Source organism: Mirounga angustirostris, unplaced genomic scaffold, assembly GCF_029215605.1.
Source record: "Mirounga angustirostris isolate CCGP_5_RB_7025 unplaced genomic scaffold, mMirAng1.0.hap1 SCAF_15, whole genome shotgun sequence".
NCBI lineage: Eukaryota > Metazoa > Chordata > Mammalia > Carnivora > Phocidae > Mirounga > Mirounga angustirostris.
Window position 1 is genome coordinate 14896974 of NW_026991723.1, and position 22184 is coordinate 14919157.

General features: G+C 38.6%; 1 protein-coding gene across 1 annotated transcript in view; it reads left to right on the forward strand.

Moving 5' to 3' along the window:
• The window catches only part of TMC1 (transmembrane channel like 1), a 126644-nt gene that overhangs the window by 28808 nt on the left and 75652 nt on the right, over positions 1-22184 (forward strand). Inside the window, exon 4 of the mRNA XM_064579868.1 lies at positions 4618-4746. Within this exon, the coding sequence (XP_064435938.1) occupies positions 4618-4746 (129 nt within the window). The remainder of the gene's footprint in view (positions 1-4617; positions 4747-22184) is intronic.

Here is a 22184-nt window from a genome sequence, read left to right on the forward strand (position 1 = left end):
GTTATTGAAGAGATTTCATATGTTTTAAGGAATCATAGAATAGGTTAAACACATAAAGTACTGGATTTAAGATAGCAGGAAAGCATATAATTAGTGTTAGGAAGATCTCCATTAAATGGTTTCTAAAAATTGGCATGTGAAGAAATAAGCTGTGATTACATGGTAAATCCACATACCTAACAGATCATTTTTAAAAAATTTTTTATGACTCTGGATTAAATGAGATACTGTTATAGATATGTTTCTTAACAGGAATTCATTAATATAAAGCTTTAAGATACTTACATGTAGATACAGTTGACCTTTGAACAGCATGGTTTTGAACCGCATGGGTCCACATACACATGGACTTTTTTCCTTTTTTTTTAAATTTAATTGCAGTATAGTTAACATACAGTGTTATATTAGTTTCAGGTGTACAATATAGCAATTGACCAATTCTGTACGTTACTCAGTGCCTTCATGATGAGTGTGCTCTTAATCCCCTTCACCTATTTCCCCCATCTCCCCACCCACCTCCCCTCTGGTGACCACCAGTTTGTTCTCTATTGTTAAGGGTCTGTTTTTGGTCTCTTTTTTTCTTTTTGGTTTCATTCATTTTGTTTCTTAAATCCACACAGGAATTAAATCATATGGTATTTTTCTTTCTCTGACTGGCTTATTTTACTTAGCATTATACTCTAGGTCCATCTATGTTGTTGCAAATGGCAAGATTTCATTCTTTTTTTTCTTGTTCAGTAATAGTCCAGTGTACTACATCTTCTTTATCCATTCATCTATCCGCGGATACTTAGGCTGCTTCCATAATTTGGCCATTTGTAAATGATGCTACAGTAAACATGGTGGTGCATATATCTTTTCAAATTGGTATTTTCATATTCTTTGGGTAAATACCCAGTAGTGAATTACTAGATCATACAGTAGTTCTATTTTTAATTTTTTGAGGAACCTCCATACTGTTTTCCAGAGTGGTTCCACCAGCTTACAGTCTCACCAGCAGTGCACAAGGGTTCCTTTTTCTCCATATCCTAGCCAACATTTGTTGTTTATGTTTTTGATTTTAGCCATTAAACAGGTGTGAAGTTATATCTCATCATAGTTTTGATTTGCATTTCCCTGATGATTAGTGATATTGAGCATCTTTTCATGTCTTTGTTGGCCATCTGCATATCTTCTTTGGAGAAACGTCTCTTCATGTCTTTGACCCATTTTTTTTTTTTTTTAAGATTTTTATTTATTTATTTGACAGAGAGAGAGATAGCGAGAGCAGGAACACAAGCAGGGGGAGTGGGAGAAGGAGAAGCAGGCTTCCTGCTGAGCAGGGAGCCCGATGTGGGACTCGATCCCAGGACCCTGGGATCATGACCTGAGCGGAAGGCAGACGCTTAACGACTGAGCCACCCAGGCGCCCCTGCCCATTTTTTTTAAATTGGATTATTATTATTATTTTTTTGTGTGTGTTGAGTTGTATAAGTTCTTTATATATTTTGAATACTAACCCTTTATCAGATTATGTCATCTGCAAATATCTTCTCCCATTCCATAGGTTGTCTTTTAGTTTTGTTGATTGTTTCCTTTGCTGTGCAGAAGCTTTTTATTTTGATGTAGTCTCAATAGTTTATTTTTGCTTTTGTTTCTTTTGCCTTAGGAGACATATCTAGAAAATGTTGCTACAGCTAATGTCAGGGAAATTACTGTCTGTTGCTCTCTTTTAGGATTTTTATGGTTTCAGCCCTCACATTTAGGTCCTTAATCCATTTTGAGCTTATTTTTGTATATGGTACTAGAAAGTCATCCAGTTTCATTCTTTTTCATGAAGCTCTCCAGTTTTCCCAACATCATTTGTTGAAGAGACTATCTTTTTCCCATTGCAAATTCTTGCCTTACATGGATTATTTTTAATAAATATAGTACAGTACTGTAAATGTATTTTCTCTTCCTTACGATTTTCTAACATTTTCTTTTCTCTAGCTTACTTTGTTGTAAGAATACAGTATGTAATACATATAACCTACAAAATATGTGTTAATTGACTCTTTATGTCATTGGTAAGACTTCAGGTCAACAGTAGGCTATTAATAGTTAAGTTTTGGGAGAGTCTAAAGTTATTTGTGAATTTTCGACTGCCCAGTGGTCAGCATACCCAAGTGCCTTGTTATTCCAGGGTCAACTGTACTGTGAGTTTTTTTGAAAGGATGGGCAAGTTAAAGACTTAAACTATCAAATGATTGGATTATCTTAAATCTTTTTGTTGCTCTTTTTTTTCTGATTGAATTCATTTTAGTAGTTTCTTTTTCTTTTTTTTTTTTTTTTAAGATTTTATTTATTTATTTGACAGAGAGAGACACAGCAAGAGAGGCAACACAAGCAGGGGGAGTGGGAGAGGGAGAAGCAGGCTTCCCACAGAGCAGGGAGCCCAATGCGCAACTCGATCCCAGGACCCCGGGATCACGACCTGAGTTGAAGGCAGACGCTTAACTGACTGAGCCACCCAGGCGCCCCCATTTGTAGTAGTTTCTTGACATATTTTCTTTTCCTTTTGATAGTTTCCATAACGATTTCAATGAAACAGTTAACTATGTAATCTAGACTTAGTCTGTGTCTACATGGACACAATTTTTTGAGTAATCTTAATAAAACAATCTTTTATTTCAACTGAAGTATAATTGACACACGATGTTTCATTAGTTTCAGGTGTACAACATAGTGATTTGACAAGCAAAACAATCATTTTTACTAAAATATATGTTTTCCTCTTATGACAGACCAACACACACATTATTATTCTGATTGGCAAATTAAGCAAACAACAACTGTGAACATAGATGTAGTAAAAATGTCCTCAAGTATTTTATGTCATAGTTGTTCAGCGCTGTAAGATTTTATATACTAAACATCAAATAATTAAAAGGGAAACAACCTAATGGCAATCAGATTTGTATTTTAGAGTGTACTTCCATAGTTCCCTTACTGTGAATTGCTATTCTAAGCCAAATATCTTAAATGGTCAAAAAACCAAACTGTCAACGGGAAGTGTTATTTTAGAAAATTAATGTGAGTTTTTATTTCATGACATGATTAAAAACTGGGTTGGTGGGAAAGAAAGGAGGAGGCAAAGTCATTTTGTGTGGTGGGCCATAAAACTATGGCTATGTCCTCCTGTTCTTCAGCTGGAACTTTCAAAGGCAGCCGTGCCGTAGTCCTGCTGTGTGGAGTCAGGAGGAGTAGAGTGAGCAGCAATGTTTCTGACTAAGGCTAAGTCAGATTACAATTTGTCAGTCAGAGTTTAGTTAGGAGAAAGAAACTTCAGCACTTAATTGAACAGAAAGTATTTACTCAGAGAACTGTTGAGTAGGTATAAATGTAAACTAGGTTACTGGAAAGGTGACAAGAGGTCACTTAACATATCATGGTGACAGCAAGTATGAGAAGAAGCTACCACTCCAGAGGCTGGAGGAATGGTGGAAAGGGGTTGAAATTTAAACTTAGAAGCATAGAGGAAGGATGCCAGGGGCTGAAGCCACTGAGGAGGAGGTGATGCTAAAGTGATTTGGTTTCTTTGGGGGTGGCGATGAAGCTGGTTCTGTGAGTGTTGGAAAAGTTGGCAAACTAGATTCACCTGCAGCTGTGGGAGGGCCCTTCAGTTAGTGGGTTGAAGAGGAATTACTAAGGAGGATCTGCCACCCCAGGAAGCCAAAGGAAAGCCTAAGTCCCTTCTTGGTATTTTCTGTTGGTGGCCTACCATTGAGCCGGCCAACAAAGCAGAAGGGTCCCCTATAGAGTCCCAGCTCCAGCATCACAATATTTACTATAGAAGGGTGAGTTTGAAGTTGAGTGACAATAACTTAATAAATAAAACAATCTATCACTAAAACAATTGATCATTACAGTAGGGCATTTCATTCCTTGATTTAAAATCATGTTCATGTTTAGATTTTTTTGTTTTGTTAATTCTAGACTATGTAGTATTTTTGCAGTCGTAGGAATATAGAAGAGAAAAGATACATCTATCTCATTTGCTCAGTGAGAAACTAAATTCCTTTGAAGGTCTCTTCAAAGGATTCACTTCCACCAAATATACTTCAAGTTGAATTTTATCAACTGAAGTTTTGAATTTAATTAGCAGATTAAGTTACCTTTGAGTAATAGATTTTTTATTTTCCCCTAATTCAATTTTTCTCTTTCTCTTGAGACATGGCTAACAAATTTGTAAGGGCAATTCAAAGACATCCTCACCTCTAATGTACTATCCTTATTGAAAAGTAACGTTTTTCAATGAAATGAAGAATTGGTGGGAAAGTGTACAAGGGAACAAAGAAGAGAGGAAAATATGTTGATAGATCTGGAACTAATCTTTCACAGATTTTTTTCGTCCTGAGACCTTGAGGCTATGGACGTAAAACAGTTACAGGACTTCAGAATGTAAACACTATTGTTTAAAGTTGTAACAATTCCAGAAATCCTGTATCAGCATTCACATAGATACAAGCTCTAATGCTTATAAATCTCAGCATCCACTATGTACAGCCGAGCTGATTCACATTGACCGAGTATCGGATAGCATTCTTCTTTAAGTTTGGAAATCAAGGAAACCTTAACTTTTTTTTCTCTTTAAAGGGAAGAAGAAGAAGAAATTAATGAAGAGGAATTGGAAAGACTGAAGGCAGAGTTAGATGAGAAAAAACAAATGATTGCTACTGTCAAATGCAAGCCTTGGAAAATGGAGAAGAAAATTGAAGTTCTCAAGTATGGTGCCACTTTTTGTAATTAAACATACTTTCCCTGATTGCTGATCTCCTAAATCCTCTGAGTATTACCTATATTTTATACATAGTGCTATCTATAGTATATCACATATATAAAATACTCATTATTATATATAATATTCATGGTCATAGACACTATACAGCATAATATATATGTTACATGTCATGCATGTGAACACATCATATGTATGTACATATATGCTTATATATTAACATCATTAGAGAGGCTGAACTAATGATTATATTTTTCAAAAAACTATGAGCAAACTCATTGTTCAGAGTCTTATAACCTCTGGTCACTTTTAGTCATTTGTTCCTTGAACTGAGACTTTCTTTAGTTGAATACATTCATTCCTATCTCTCTGTAAGAGATAATATATTTGACTTTTACACGTTTGTGTGGCTTTGCACATTCATGTTTCTCTGCAGGGTCCCAGCTTCAAATGATATAATCAGGTGACAGCTCTCTTTAAAGCACAGGGATGATATTAAGCCAACAGAACAGTACACAGGATTCCAATTAAGGATTATGCTAATAGCTATTCCATGGTGACATGTCAGTGACCCAATTTCAGTCTTCCGTTGGGTGTTGATGAGAGTACAAACACTCTCAGAGGCGCATGGATTTGCCAACTCCCTATATGAAAAGACAAATGATTCTCTCTTTCTGAGTGATGGGAGCAGATTCACTTCTGATCACTTCTGAGGATCACACTCTATTTCCTTGCCAAGGTTGTTGGGGAGGTGAGGCATGACTACGAGGGAATGTGTCTGTGATAACAAGCATGTTTATATCTTTCAGTTGTGCTACCGATTACATTTTTCCGCAGAACCATTTTTGTAAATGGTCGTAAATTTCCAAAGCTATCTCTCCACTGGGATATTGAGTTAATAATGTTAAATATTATAGTGTAGTATCATTGTCTTTGGTGATGAGAAAAAGAACTGAAGTAGTTATGAGGATATTTCACTTCTAATCTTAGCTTTGCAAAAGAGTAGGTGTTATTTAAGGACATTGCTTAAGCTTCGGGGGCCTCAGTTACCTCATATCTAAAATAAAACAAGATATTCTAGATCTATCCTGTGAAATGGGAACCTAGCCATCATTTATAATGGCATCGTTTTGTTTTGCGGAATGAAGTTTTCCAAGTTCCAAACAATGGTCTTCCCAGCAAAGTTCTAGAACACCGCAGTTGTAGGCTGGGAACTCCATGTGCATTGGACACACCAGCCATGAATGAAGGCAAAGACAAGCAGGGTGCCTGGTTCCATGGAGCGAGTCATGTGTGTGCGTGTGCATATACACGTGTGTGGGTGTGTTTGCATGTGTCTGTTAAAATAGTTTTCATTCAGTGAAGTGATAATGATGCCAAATTATAGGTTTAAAAATGTCCTTACTTGGCAAAATACAAGTTTGGCAGCCACCTTATGTTGCTTCCGAAATATATTTTGAAAAATTACTGGCCATAAAATCCCCACACACTGGAAACCACAGGTAACTGTGTGTAGAACATTGTCACATTGGAAAGCAGTGATACTGTGAAATTTCAAAGCATGGTGTGAAATTGAGTAAGAATGCCAAAGAGTGGATCTTCCCTTTCTACCTGCAGAAGGCATAGAAATACCCCCCACTCTCCCTTTTCTCTGTCTCCCATGTAGGGCCGTGGAGCAGGAATGGGCTTCTGATTTCAGTTTGAATCTCAGACCTTCCACTTAATAGCTGTGCAAATTTGAATGAATTGTGTAGCTCTCTGCCATTCAGGTTCCTTATGAAATTACGCTAATGTACAGGGTTATTGGCATCATAAAGTGAGATAATTTACATAAAACACTTAGCATGGTGCCAGAACATACCACATTGCTGGGAAGCACAAATTGTAATTATTATTTCCTCTCAGGGCAGAGTCAATGATGCCTGGTCCCCTGCAGTGTGACAGGAGAGATGGAGAGAGTGTGAGACAGGCAGGGCTGAGTGGAAGCAGACCTAGCCAGGGACAACCTTGGGAACCCTGGGGGATGGTGACACATTGGTAGCAGTCTAGATGGGCAACCAATTTTGACATTCCAACAAAGAACAGAGCATCTTGATAATTTGGCAGAATCTGGGGTCAAACTACTTTCAGGTCTTCCAAATGTACCCAGGGTAATCCTGTGGCAGATTCCAGGACCTGGAGCCTTGAGCTGAGTCCAGGAATGAACCCATTTTTGGAAGGGGGGGAGAGAGAGAGGGATTGGGATGGCAGTAAGAGAATACCAGGCCCTATTGCTAGGGCAGAGATTGAAAATGGGGAGTCTGCAGCTCAATCCAGGTCTTAGGTCTGAATGTTAGGTTTTTAATTGGCCCACATGATTTTTGTTTCTTTTTCTTTTATTATTTTTTCATTTTTCATTCATATATATATAACATGAAATTTGCCATTTTAACCATTTGGGGGTATTTTTTTATAACATTTTTTCTTTGTTGTCAAACATTGAAAAGTAGGAGATTTCACATTAAAAAAAAAATCCAGGGGCATCTGGGTGGCTCAGTCGGTTAAGCGTCTGACTCTTGATCTCAGCTCAGGTCTTGATCTCAGGGTCGTGAGTTCAAGCCCCACATTGGGCTCCACAGTGGGCATGGAGCCTACATTAAAAAAAAAAAAATCCAGACGTCCACCTTCTGCTGGACAAATGGAGGATCTGGACCCTCATTCTTTCAGGGAAATAGCAGCTGGGACTTGGCATTCACTTTTCAGTGTGCACAGTTCTCAAGCAATCCACATCAGCTGCTCATGTTACTTGGTTAAACCTTGCATGCATTCCAGTCTGCTGCCTCCTACCCGTGCAGCAAGGGAGCAAGTTAGGCATGTTACCAAGACAGTGATTCAGAACGTCAGCTTCAAAGCCAGCTTGCAGAATGGAAGCTCAGATGCAGGCCCAGAGAAGAAACAACTATGGCTTCTCACCTGTCAGTAATGCTCACTATCTTGTGACGATTCTCCATGGCCAGAAGTGGGTCCTGCTTTGTAGCTTTGCAATTCTCTGCACAGCTGGTGCTGGTGGTCACAGTCGGCCTGATTCCCTTGATTTCAGTCTCTGTGATGAAATTGTTGGCACTATGGTGCCCGGGCTGTCTCCCTTTATGGGTTTCTTTTTTTTTTTTTTTTTTAAAGATTTTATTTATTTATTTGAGACAGAGAGAATGAGAGACAGAGCGCATGAGAGGGAGGAGGGTCAGAGGGAGAAGCAGACTCCCCGCCGAGCAGGGAGCCCGATGCGGGACTCGATCCCGGGACTCCGGGATCATGACCTGAGCCGAAGGCAGTCGCTTAACCGACTGAGCCACCCAGGCACCCTCCCTTTATGGGTTTCTGAATGTTGTATTGAGCTTCTCCCTCATGGATTTCAATCACATTATTAGAGCAAGCAGTCAATATTTTATAGTAGAGGTAAAGGTTTCTCTGCCCCAACATGGAAGTCAGGGAGCTTTTCTCCTACCCTTTATCTCTTTCAGGGATGTCTAACTCTGAGAGAATCTTTCTGAGGATTATGTTGTTCCCAGAATTTACCTCTAGTCATCAATCTTTGCTAAGTATATGGAATCCAAGGCACTAGGCTCAATATAACTAGAGCAGATACTTTGATCATAGGTTTGGATCTGCGTCGAGGTTCCAAGGCTTTCCATCTGGCTCTGGACTCTGAAAAACTGGTGAAACTTCTAAAACAGATTTAAGAGAGGGTCAGGCTTTCAAGATGTGTTTTAGAGTAAAGCATTGGGAATAGTAGCTTATTCTGAGGATGCTGTCGGGGCCGGGGTAGGGCAGTGCTCAGGGTAGTTCCCACATTCTGAAAGAGGATCTACCACTAGCAATGTGAGCATCTTCAGAGCTGAGGGCCAAGCAACAGTTAAAATAAGCAGTTAATAATAGGCACGAAGCCCTAAAAATGGGTTGTTAATCCCGAAGGACTCTCAAATACGGCTCAGGAATTGGAGCTTGGCATTTTCAAGGCCAACAGTATTGGCTTTTTCTGACTGAGGAGAAGCTACATCCTTTCCACTGTCGCTGTGGAACTATGTTTTTCAGTGTGTTTTCCTGTGTGTTAATGCAGTTTTGTACATTCATGTGGCCTTAAACCTGTTGAATGATAATCTCCGGGCGGGAGGGCAGATGTGTCTGTCCCAGACTACAATATGCATATTTTTGTTTTCTGCTCTGAAAGTCCTTGATATACAGTCAGGATTGAGGGCATGTCTTTTGATTCTGAGAAGCAGAAAAACCTCAGTAAGCAGAACGTCCTACTCCATAAACTGTTTACCGAATGGGTGAGGATATGTTGAGGGGGTGGGACAGGGGAAGGGAAATACTGGTGTATTTTCCAACTATTTGAAAATCAATTTCTATGTTTTATTAGTAACTAACCAAAAAAATATCCAACAGCGAGGATTTTAGGCATAATTTGTTTTTAAGTTGTTAATGGATTTCACTCAAGTTGGTTGACCAGATAGATCATTCCTCCCTGTAATCGGTGGCTGCACTAACCTGGTAGCAACCACCACAGGTGATATAAAACACCTGGATGGAAAATAACTGGTTTACTTATTATTCATCCTGAAACCTCAAACCTGACTATACCAGAACATTCTACGGGGTAGATTTAAAGCCTGCCTGACTACACCTGAACAAGCAACCATTTTATTTTGTTGTAGTAAGGTAGGTTGGGGATTGAAAATTAAGAGACGTGGACTTGGGGCTAAGTTCTACCTCTAACCTCACCTCTCTGAGCCTCATGGATTTATTTATACAATGAAGGGATTGGATTGTGGCTGGTGGTTTTCAGACTGCTTTCCTCAGAGTTCCAGCGGTTTGGTGAAATCCTTTCAGGGCAAGGGAGCAGAGGTTAATTAAGAGTGGTGCTCGGCTACACCACCAGCTTCGAGCAGAGACTTTACGGTTTCCTGCTTCTACACAATGTACTTGTGTATAAAGCACCTGTTTGAAGGGAAAAAAAATGCTTCTGTGCCTATTAATACAAGAAATAATTAAACCCCTCACTTAACTGATTATTTAAAGAAGCTGATTTTGGGGAGGGAGCAGTTCTCACATTTCATGAGTCTACAAAGCAGGGTATGGGAATACACCAGTATACTTTTGCATGGAAATGGCTCTTGGGTAGAAGCCCTTTTAAATTTATTTATTTTGATAACAACCATGTTTACTTAGCTATACCAACTGCTTTAATTTCTTAGCTTTGTGGTACCCTGACCCAGTGTTTCTGGGAGTTGTCCATTGGCTAACTTGGCCTGGTGATTTATTAATGGAACATTCAGTAAAGCCAAGAAAGTAATTCTTAGATTTTTAATCACCTTAAACATGTGCTTTTAATGGTCAGCTAGTCATTAAAGTAACATTCTTCCTTACTCAATCTTCCTTCACCCTCCAGTATTCTTTTTGTTTGTTTTGTTTTTGATTTTGTTGTATTTTTTTTTGGTCAGGGGAACGAATATATTTCTAGGACAATAAGAATAGACCGGAGTTGATTTCCTTTGCCAGAGCCATCTGGGAAAACTAGCCCCCCTGGCCCCCATCCATTCCTCTCAAGTTTCCTTGGAGCTTGAGATTTTTATAAGTAAGAATCATGATTTCTCCTTTGTTTCACAAAGGCCTTTCCTTTATGTGTCGTTATGAAGGAATGAAGACTTCCACACAAGAGGACCTTTAATCATGTGTACACACCTACTAACACACGCTTTAACCATTTGGGATTCTTTTCGTCAATAACTCAACCAAAGCAGCGGCTTTCAGTTCTTTACTTTATAAGTACCTTATGTATATTGATTTTCTCATCCAAAGAGTGGAGACTCTTGGAAATCAGTACATCTGAATTTTGTTGATCAAGATGTAATGTTGACATCCAATTTTTCTTTTTTAAAAATTTAATTTAATTTTTTAATTTTCATTTTCATTTTTTAGAGAGAAAGTGTGTGTGAGTGGGGGTGGGGAGGGACAGAGGGAGAGGGAAGGGGAGAATCTTAAGCAGGCTGCGTGGAGCCTGATGCAAGGCTCGATCTCACGACCCTGAGATAATGACCTGATCCGAAACCAAGAGTCTGACACTTAACTGACTGAGCCACCCAGGCACCATGACATCCAATTTTTCTATTTTTAATAAATGCCTAGTAGGTATTAAGCATTATGCTGTGACCTTGGGCAATTTTCTTAACTTCTGCAACCTTGCTTTTTCTCACTTATAAATGGGGATAAAAGTAGTACCGCTTTGTAGAATTATTGAGAGGATTAAATCAGTTAAGATCTAAAGCACCTAGAATGATGCTGGCACATAGTAATCATTCACATGTTAGCTATTATTATTTTACTATCATAGTTTCATTTATCACTCTCAACCATCCTTCAAGATAGGTATTGTTACTTTGGTTTTGCATGTAAGAAAACCAACACTCTGAGAGGATAAGTAATTGTTTATGCTCAGACACCCATTAAGTGGTAGAACCATGATTTGAACTTGTGTAGAAAATTACCTTGATGAGATGGAGATCTTTAAGTCTACTACTGGGCAAGCTCTACCAGTGGTCATGGGACTGAAGGGTTTGTAGACCAAACTAACATGCTCAAATCACATGGTCTATTAAGTCAAGTTAAAGTATAGTGACAAGTGAGAGCAAATAGATGGGATAATTAAACACGGCAGGAAGGAATGGCAATAGAGTGGCATAGTGGGCCACAGGATCACATTTCTTGAATCCTGGATTTCACAATGTTCACATGCCCTGCCTCTCTTATTCTACTGATGGTGTGGTTCAGAGGACTGAGGTCCCGGGGCACCTGGATGGCTCAGTCAGTTAAGCGTCTAACTCTTGATTTTGGCTCAGGTCATGATCTCAGGGTTGTGAGATCTAGCCCCACATCAGGCTCTGTGCTGAGTGTGGAGTCTGCTTAAGATTCTCTCTCTCTATCTCGCCCTCTCCCTCTGCCCCCTAATTCCCACTGCCTGAGCTTGCACGTGCACTCTTTCTCTCTTAAAAAACAAAACAAAACAAAACAAAAAACGAAACAAACAAAAAAGAGGACAGATGTCCCAAAGGGTCCTATAGAATGAAGATGACAGGCCAATGATAGGCATTTGCTCTATCAGAATGACACAGAGCAAGTACGCTTGACTATAGTAGTTCCTTGTTAATTAGCCTGTTGAAATGCTACAAGTTGTAGCCGCTTTTCTTAAGCAGAACACACATGAGGAGAACAGAAACATATTGGATGACACCAATGGGTGGTCAATTTAGTGGTGACAGATAATCAGTCTCAAAGTGACAGCATCATAAGTTGGCCTTTCCATCCACTTCTAACTATAATATTCTTATTTGTTCATTGTATTTTCCATCTATTTTCTGTCTTTCTTGGGCAGGTATTACAGGTTACTAACTTATTTACTATCTGTATTGGAACACATCTTATTAATTATGCCTATGTGTCACATGCTACAGGTTTATTTATTAGCTATACTTAGCACTTCCTATGTGCTGAACCAGCTACATAATTTGCAGGATCTGGTGAAAATGAAAATGTAAGGCCCTTTGTTAAAAAAAATAATTCAGAATTTCAATTATTAAGAATTTCAAGATACCAATGGCAGAGCATTAAAGTAGGCACTGGGCCCACCTGATTATGGGGTTCTGTGTGACTATATAGTCAAGACACACCAAATTTACCCTGCTATGAGTTTCACCTGAATATTATGAACCAGGAGCTTTCTTATTGTCTATGCTTCATATTTCTGATGAGTTCCATCCATTACCATAGCATAATGGAATGGTCTCAAATAATTCAGCAAACTCACTAACCAGAACTCAAGTCTATATTACTCCAAAGACAGTGTTTATGCCCTATAGCCCTATATAGGTGTTCTTTTTAAATACCACTTTGAACATGTCATCCCTATGTTCAAGGCCTTCAGTATCTCCCCAGTAATTAACAAAGTTTACAAGCTTAACAAATCAGTGAGCTCTACAATCTGGATTCACACTCTGAAGTTCAGCTTCTTTTCCAAATCATGAGTTACTGATGACGATGACCATGAGGTTTGGAGATGGATGGTACCATCTTCAATTTTTTTTTTTTTTTGTCTACTATGTGTCAGATCTTGTGCTAGGAGATGCTTCACACATTAACTTTTTTAATCCTCGTAAGCACCTTGAAAACAGAAAGTTATCCCCATTTTACAGATGAGAAGGCTGAGATTGACAGAGGTAAAGTAGTCTCACACAGCTAGTAACCATCAAGGTAAAGATCAAATCCAGATTTCTCCATCCCCAGAACCTCACTTTTTCTCTATTGTATCACTCACCACTTCTCATTTGAGTCATGTTTTCCAGGGAAATGAGGTATTATTCTGCTAATTCAGGATTCCTCTTATTCTAGTGTTTATTTTAACACCCTGCTAAATGTCTTTCATTTTGTAATTTTCTGTAGGCATTCTCACTTCCCTCAGGTATCCTCTCCAATTTTCTGCCATTCTTCCTATGCTTCCTATGCTTCTTCTAGTTCTACCTCCTTTGTGAATTAATCTTCTCTCCCCTGAGGTCCCTTCTCTGCCAATTGTTATAGAAATAGAACTCAATTAGACTTTCTCTATTATTTGTTTGACTCTGCTGTTATGCTTTATTATATTACATTTAAAAATTGTATGTAAATCTCTTTCTTTTCAGAATAGATTGTGAGCTCCTCAGGATGTGAAAGTTGTCTCACAGCTCTGTGGTTCTGCAGAGCCTAGCGTAGTGCTCTGTACATCAGAAACATCCAATTACTATCTCCATGTGGGTGGCCGCATTAATGGTGGTTTCTTTTGTTGTGGGACACTCATTGCCAAGGCAAGAGAATCATTAATATGACAAAGCATTTTATGGGTCTGCATGAATTTGTGAATAAAAGGCAAGAATGTGCTGGTAAAAAGCCTTGATTTGTAGCATTTGCCAATTTCCATGTTGTAAATACTCCCATTATGATCAATTTCAAGGTACTAACAGTTAAGAATCTGCTTACAAAATCCCTGAAAATTCAACAATCAGTGGCTGATCTCGCAGCACCTCATAGGGGGATCTAAGAATGCCCTTGATTAACTAAGTTTATGTTCGAGGGACCTCAGTCTGGAGCAGTTGAGAACAGAGGCTAAAGAAAGAACTGTTTGTTATGCTATAACATATTTTCTTTATTCAATCTGTAACCAACAATGAAATGCTTGAATTAGAGCTGCCCGTGAGAAAGACAGGCATTATTCTGTTAATTTCAGCATTCCTGGTAACCTCTTATTGTAGTGTTTATTTTAACACCCTGCTAAATGTCTTTCATTTGTATTCTAGAATTTCCTCCCATATCTGTGAGTATGTACAGAGTTTTAATCTTTCTCTCTTTACCTCCTATTCTGCTCTTCTCTCTCTCTTATTGAAGTATAGTTAACATACAGTGCTATATTACTTTCAGGTATACAGTATGATTCAACAATTCTATACATTACTCAGTGCTTGTCATGATAAGTGAACTCTTAACCCCTTTATCTATTTTACCCATCCCCCACCCACTGCCCCTCTGGCAACCACCAATTTGTTCTCTGTATTTAAGAGTCTGATTAAAAAAAAAAAGTCTGATTTTGTTTCTTTATCTCTTTTTTTTTCTTTTTTTCCTTTTAAAATTCAACTTTAAGAGGAAATTCTTTTATTTAAGAATAATCGAGTCTTGATTGGGATATGAAATCTCTTCTGACTTACCTTTCACATTTGAGTTCATCTGTACCAATTGCCTCTCTTATCATTTTCATTGCATAAGAAATAATCTTTCCTATTAAATAAGAACAATGATCCTGACAATTCTTTCTTTTTGGATTTAGCCTGTTAATATTTGCTGTGTTATTGTGAGTGGTTAGAAAAATCACTATGGGTAATTTTAATAATGTTTTTCAAATAATATTTTGAAATTCTCCCTTAAAGGATGCTGATAGGAACCACATGAGAAATTGTTCTGTTTTGTTTTTTCCTTGAGATTTGAAACTTTTTCAGTTGCCAAGGAAGTCAGCTCTGAAACATTGGGGATACATATACTTTTGCCTACCAAAAGTTCTTCTTTATTTTTTTTATGATTTATTTAATCTTTCCTACGGTGTACCATTTTACCAGAGTTACCTCATGTTCTGTTCTTCACCCTGGTTTTGCAAACTTTTCAGGTGGCCCACTGGGCTCCAGCTCCTATCTCTTTTAGAGAGTTGTGAAGGCATTTATGGCTCTTGTACCGACCTCAAAATCCCAAATACCCTCCTCATTAAATCAGCCTGAGATTCTGCCCAAATGCTTGATGGAGGAGTAATTAATGGTCATTGGAAAATGGGTCTAAAATATGCCAATATTCAAGGTTGCTCACGAGACTCTTGGCAATCAGTCTTACTCACTACCTTTCACAAATATCTGCTTATCCAGAATTCAAATAATCTCAAAGTTCAAATAAACAGGGATTTTTTTTTACAGTACACCGTAAGATAATAATAATTATAATAAAAAGTAAATATTAGACAAAAGAAAGTTCTAAAGTTTTCTTCTAGATAGATAAAATATGGTTACTATCATCTTCTTAACTTCAGACACACTGAATCAGTTTTCCCATGTTGCCAGAGTATTCTCCCCTCCAACCATTTTTGATAAATAGCAATTTACCTAACTTACGTTCTTTAGAATGTCAGCTACTGGTGACAGCTAATTTTTATAACTTGTTATTAGACTATCCATAGATGTATTATCTTTGAAAGGTGGTTAAGAAGAGAAATTCACTAATTACACTTAAAATTATCTAGAAATGCTTTTAAATATGTTTGACATAATACATTAACAATAAAAAGAAAGCAAATGTGTACATGATAAGCACAGAATATGATTAATTTGGGAAATGTGCCTTTTTTGTTTAGGGGAAGTGTCATCCAGATCTTGGGTAAGGTACGAATTCTGAAAGAAACCATTTACTTTATCAGGTTTACAATAAGAGAATAATGAAGGCATTTTTTAAAAAAGATTTTTATTTATTTATTAGAGAGAGAGAGAACATGAGCAGGGAGGAGGGAAAGGGAGAAGCAGGCTCCTTGCTGAGCAGGCCCCCCCCCCCCGCCCAACCATGTGGGGCTTGATTCCAGGGCCCTGAGATCATGACCTGAGCTGAAGGCAGACATTTAACCAACTGAGCCACCCAGGTGCCCCATAAAGTCATTTTTGAGGATGTTTTTATGTATATGACCAAGGAATGGCAAGTGGAGTATTACTTTGGGGGATTTAAATAAGCTTTTTGCTGTAGAATAAAAGTGGTTAAGCCTTATTAAAATGCATATCCTACAGTAAATGTTTGGAGAACATTATATTAGAATATCATGACAAATTAGATGGGAAGAAGAAAGGGGAATAGTTTATGTATTCAATATAATGTGTCTAAAATTTCTTTCTACAGTTCTGAAAATTAGAAATTTTAAGTATTATAAATCACTTCTTTCAAATAGCTGTTAATTATGTGTTGACAGTATACATGCATGAATTTGCATATATATGTATATGTGTGTATATATATATGTCCATTATTTCACATATACAGACACAAACATACTGGGATATCTACATAAAGACACGACTCTCTGGATGAATTAATGTTTCATTTTATGCATATCCTATTATAGTGTTTCTTGACCAATGCTTGGTCACAAGCATTAGGAAAGCTTAGAAGAGAGGCTCTGCAAGAAAACAGTGAAATAGTCTGACTTCAAGTCAACTGAGTAGAAAGCCTAGTTCACTCAGGAACATAGAATGCTCTGTGGGTGACCTCACCTAAGTTGTGTTGCCAAGTGCTCAGGACAGACCTCTAGATTTAAGTTTGCCATGTAGCAAGCAGTCAAGTTTACTAGGTAGTCTCAATTATTTGCAGAGCTCGCTGAACTGTCATCATTTGAAATTTCTTGCCCACTCATGGAGCCAAAGGCAGAACACACTGTTCCAACAGAAAACTAAGGCTCTTTTTAGCACTCCTAAATATCACAACACAGCATTTTGAAAACATATTCCATAGTACTTAGAAATGTTTAGCATAGGGTAGAAACATGAACACACGGGTATTGTGCAGAATCGTTTTACCCAGTCTTCCAAAGCAGAATGGCCTCTCTCACTCTGAGGCAATGCCTTGTAAATCCATCTGTTTACAGTATTCAGAATTTATTGCCTGTGTTTGATTCAAATGAACATGAACTGAGCAAAATCAGCACGGTCTGCCTGCCAAGCCCTGTCAATGGTCTCCTGAAGAGCTGAATGTAAGTCTCTCTAAGAATATGAGCTTGTATATGTGCTCCATGGTGGGAATATCGCCTTTGTTAGAAAAATTCCTACAAACCGATGCCTAGAATGCCTTTCTCTGCCTACTTGAATTCTATCGGTGCTTCCGATGCCCAGTTTAATTCTTTTCTCATCTACATCTTCAACAAGCTCTCAGGCCTCCAGTGTCCTCTCCTTTAAAGGTGTTGAACACTGTTATATAACAATTTTATGGGCTTATATCTCATTTTTCTTAATGGCGTTTAAACTTCAGAAAGGAATCCACGTTTCTTTTCTTTCTTTCAAAGCACTTAACACATTGCTAAGAATAAACACACTCAATAAATGCTTAGAAAAAATGGCTAAGTATACCATGTCTCTTCTATTTTTATGTGTCCTTGTGCCAATCACATGAGGTAGATAATGATGTTATTCAGGGGAAACTGGGAGCACTGAGCTCCAATCCCAGACAGCCTGGGACACTTACTCTTTGGGAAAGCTTGGACCCTAATTGCATTAATCTAATCCTCAGTTTCTCATCTCTGAGACAGGGGTAACCATAGTTGCCACCTTGCTGGATTTTGTAGGGATTCAATGAGATGATGGGCATACATAGTGCCCGGGACATGGCAAGCATTTATTATATGTTAGCTGTCACTGCCATCACTGCTGCCCATCACATTTTACAGATGAGAACACTCAGTTGGGATCCGTAAGTCTCGTAATTCTCCCAAGAGCACACAGCTAGTGTGTGACAGAGCCAAGATTCAAACCTGTGTCTCAAGGATAAAACACAGATCATAGACTTGAATAGAATGTCGTCGTATTCAAGGGAGAGAGATTCCTTTTTGCCTCTTAGCACAGAGACGCCCCAGCTGACCTAGGCTTTCTGGAGCAGCACAGCCCGGCTGGAGTAGGACTCAGGCTAGAATTCATCCCTGCATCCTCTCAGGCTGAGGCATAACTGGGTCTTCCGAAGCTGGACACCAGCGTCCTCACGGTGGGTCTCAAATGCGGGTCTCTCCCACTCATTTAGTGGCAAGAACAATTCTCAGTCCTCCCACATCTCATCATCTGATGGGAAATGGGTTGGCTTTCTGAGAGGTTTTGCCTGGAAATACCTTGTCCTTTCTCAACTTTGTCATTTGGAAACTCAGGCATAAAAATTGAAGTCAGCACTATTAGTACTATTACTATTAATAATAGTTCCTATTTATAGTGCTCTTACTGTTTGCCATGGACACATTACATGTGTTATGACTAAACTTATTGCGTGCATTATTTCGCATAAAACACAGTATCTCCATTTCATAGATGACGCAACCGAGCATCCAACCATTACCACCACTTCCACAGCATCTCCTTTAAAAAAATCACTTCCAGTATTAGGATGATTTTAAATAACACTACCAGTCTAATTATGAAGTTCTATTATCTAGGAGGCCTACAGTCCTTATTTCCAATCTCTGTGCATGAGAGTAGCTTCCGACCTCTGAAACTTCCTTTCAGTTACTCAATCCCATTTTAGGAAAAGTCAGAGTTCTGACTTGGAGTCCATTTAAATTGGTCGATTTTTTTTTTTTTTTTTAAACAACAGTGTTTACTAAGAAAAGACTTCTCATTCTTCTGATCCCTTTTACTGGGAAGTGTTCATGAGCACAAGTCTTGATCACAGTTGCCTTAAAGACCCGTTTTGAAATGTCTTTCCTTTACTTGAGCAATACATTGGTTGCCTAATCATACCATCCAACTGAAAACAAGAGGAAAGAAGAGTCAACTTAACCTAACCCAAAGAGGGAACATGTTTCCTGGGTTAGATGTGTCAAAGACAGCATAGCATGTCCTGACTCCCCTGTGTGATCAGGGCTGTATCATGTGTTGTGGGTAAATTATCTATTTTGTAAGTTAGGCCAAAGTGTGCTCCTTCAACTAACTGTGAAAGCATTCTTGAAAGCCCATGAAACCTTATTATTCTAATTACCAACACAAGGGATTGATAAATGAATTATGAGGCCAGGTATTATTGCCATTAAATAGATCTCACTCAATTATTTATCCCTGGGTCTGGGGTTACAGTGCAGGGAGCTGTGCATACTGTACCAGGGCTGGCTTGAGCTCCAAGACCTGGAGACTGGATTACAGACTTGGCAGGCAGCTTCTGTTGAATGCAATTCAAGGGAATGACACACATTTTTCAGTCAGACATTTGGATGGTTTGAAGCCAATGGATATTCAAAGTTTATCCACAAAATCTTATTCATTTTATCTGTGCAAAAAAAAAAATCCCTTTAAATTATCCAGATACATACACATGGGTAGGAAGTTGAATTACCTATAGGAAAAACACAGATGTTTTCTTGCTTTTTAGTTTTCAAAGGCTCTGCTCTTTATTTTCTTGGATTCTGATATCTGTAATGGGCACATTAGTGTGATAAGCATCAGTCCGTGCTCATCTCCATATTGGATAGTTTCTTTTTGTATCTTATTTCTAATAGCACAATGAAAGATGTCTTCTGGTTAAGAAATCTGTTAGTGGAGAGGATGGGATTCGAAGCTACTAGTTTTTTTTTTTTTTCTCTTTTTTCCTGAAATCATGCAACTCATCGCAAAGGTTAGCCTGGAAAATAGTGTTAAGAGATGTTCTGTCACTGAGTCACCAATTTCTTCCCGTCCAATGTCCCTTCCTCTAGGCCAGCAAGCTGCAAAAGTGCTTCCTTATGTCCTGAGAGCATCCCATTAGGAGGTTCAAGAATCTGTTCTTGCTAAAAAAATTATTCTCTGCCCACCCTTGTAACCCCTGGCTTTATTTTAACATCATCCCCTAGACTTCTGATGAGTCGAGTCCTCTACTTATTTTGGCAAGAGTGGGCAATGGGAAACAGAAGAAGCTACAATGACTCTTCAGGGATCCTTCTGGTATGAAACTTGGGGGAGGTATTTTGGAGAATGGAGGAGGTGGGGCATTAGGGAAGAGAAGAAATTTCTACCTGAGACTACGTGGAGTGGAGTGAAGTCCAGGTTTTTATCTGAAAATCAATGTCAGAATCTGTATGTTGAGGGTGGGGTGGGGTAGTACTTGGGAGAGAAATATGAAACTATGCCTAGCATTGGGAAAAATTTGTCAGTTGAAGAAACAAATGATAAAACCTTGTTTAGATTGTTCCAAGGGAAATTATATTTATAATAACTGACAAAAACCTTATGAGTGCCATATAAAGAGATTCCTGTATTATTAGATGGATTTATGATTAATTTTGTGGTGATTTTAATTTGGTTATAACCCCGACTTCCCTCTCTCTCCCTCTTAAATCTTGCTAGTTTAATGATCTTATAACATAATCATCAGTTCACAAAATTAAAAATCTTGTCAGAAATATGAAGTAGAATAGCTATTTCTTTACACTTATGGCTGCTTAGAGCAGTCATGTTTTCTAATTGGCCACTCATCGAGCAAGCGATGTAACTCTAAAAAACCAAACTGAGCGTCTTTTAAATTACCTGCTAAGTATCTAGAGTAGCAAATATGCCCATAACGTAGGCAATTTACATTTGAAAAACAAATTTTGATTTTACTTCGAGGAAGAATGTTTGAATCTCTATTTCTATGTGTTTATTAGAATAGAGTGATGTGATGATTCCTATGTATACTTGGTTGTAGGAATTTCAACATTCTTGATGCCAAATAATTGAATTATGGCCAGTTCCACTATGACACCATGTATGGGTTCCTAAAACCCACCACACTGTGCAAAATATGGCAATGAAAACCACAAGGCTTATAGGAAAACTGGGGCTAGGGGAATAATACTCAGAAATATCATCAATGACACCTTGACAAAGATGGATATAAAATGGCGGCAACATTTTACACAAAATTTGTGTTACGCTTAAATTGTTCTGTAATGCATCAATCATGTTAGAACAGGTTTTCAGTTCTGAAACAACTGTTACAGGAGAATCCACTGTGTAATAATCCCTCCAACACTTTCACACTTATGATGGCACCTTCTTGCTACCACTGGGCAAGCAGGGAAGCCATTGCTCACCCTCTAGTTTGTTTGTTGAGGAATCTTGACCTGTTAAAGGCCACAAAGTAACTGAGGGAAAGTGCAGATCATGCTCACGTGTGTGTGAGTCCTGGGCATGCGTGCCTTCCTCTGAGAAACAGGACCTTCCTGAACATGTGTACAGAGAGGGTCAAAAGCACGGGCAAAGGCACAGAGACAAATCACAGAGGCTGGGTTAGAACTCAAGTTAGAGTCGAGTTTAGTTTAGTTCAACATTTTATAAATGTCTGTGAGGTGCCATGCTCACTCCTGCCATATCATCTCTAGAACATATTGTTAATGCTTAAATGGGATATATTTTCTTGATTGCATGGATGGAGAAACCCAGCCATGAGACCTCAGCTTATACTTTTTGATAGGGCTTCATTAAACATTTTAGAATATGTAGAATGTTTTAGAAACCATTTTCAAATTAATCTTCATAACTCAGAGGTCATGTCAAATGTCAGGGCATTTGACGACTAGGCCAGTCTAGTAACCCTTCCCATTTTCCAGGGGTCTGCTCTAGGAAGTTTTCTCTTCTTCTCTTCTCTTCTTTTCTTTTGTTCTCTTCCTTTTCTTTTCTTCTCTTTTCTTTTTTTTAAAGATTTTATTTATTTATTTTAGAGAGAGAGTGAGAGAGGGAGCACAAGAGAGGGGAGGGTCAGAGGGAGAAGCAGATCTGCCTCTGAGCCGGGAGCCGGATGCTGGGCTCAATCCTAGGACTCCGGGATCATGACCTAAGCCGAAGTCCGACACAACCGACTGAGCCACCCAAGGCCCCTGCCCTATTAAGTTTCTGAGAAGACTCATGTAAAAGGGTGCAATTCCAAAGTTTAGGAAGGACTTTGCCTTGGAGCATCAATTAATGTGGAAAATACAATTATTGGATGCTCCCCTGTCTATATGTATCTCAAGTTCTGCCTCTTAGCTCCACTTCCAGAAGGTTTAAGTTTATTAAGCACCTCCTCTGCTCGAAGTAGTGGTCAGTGCTCTGGGGGATACAAAGGGACAGGATACTGTCCCTGCCATCAAGGAACTCATCTGGGGGGT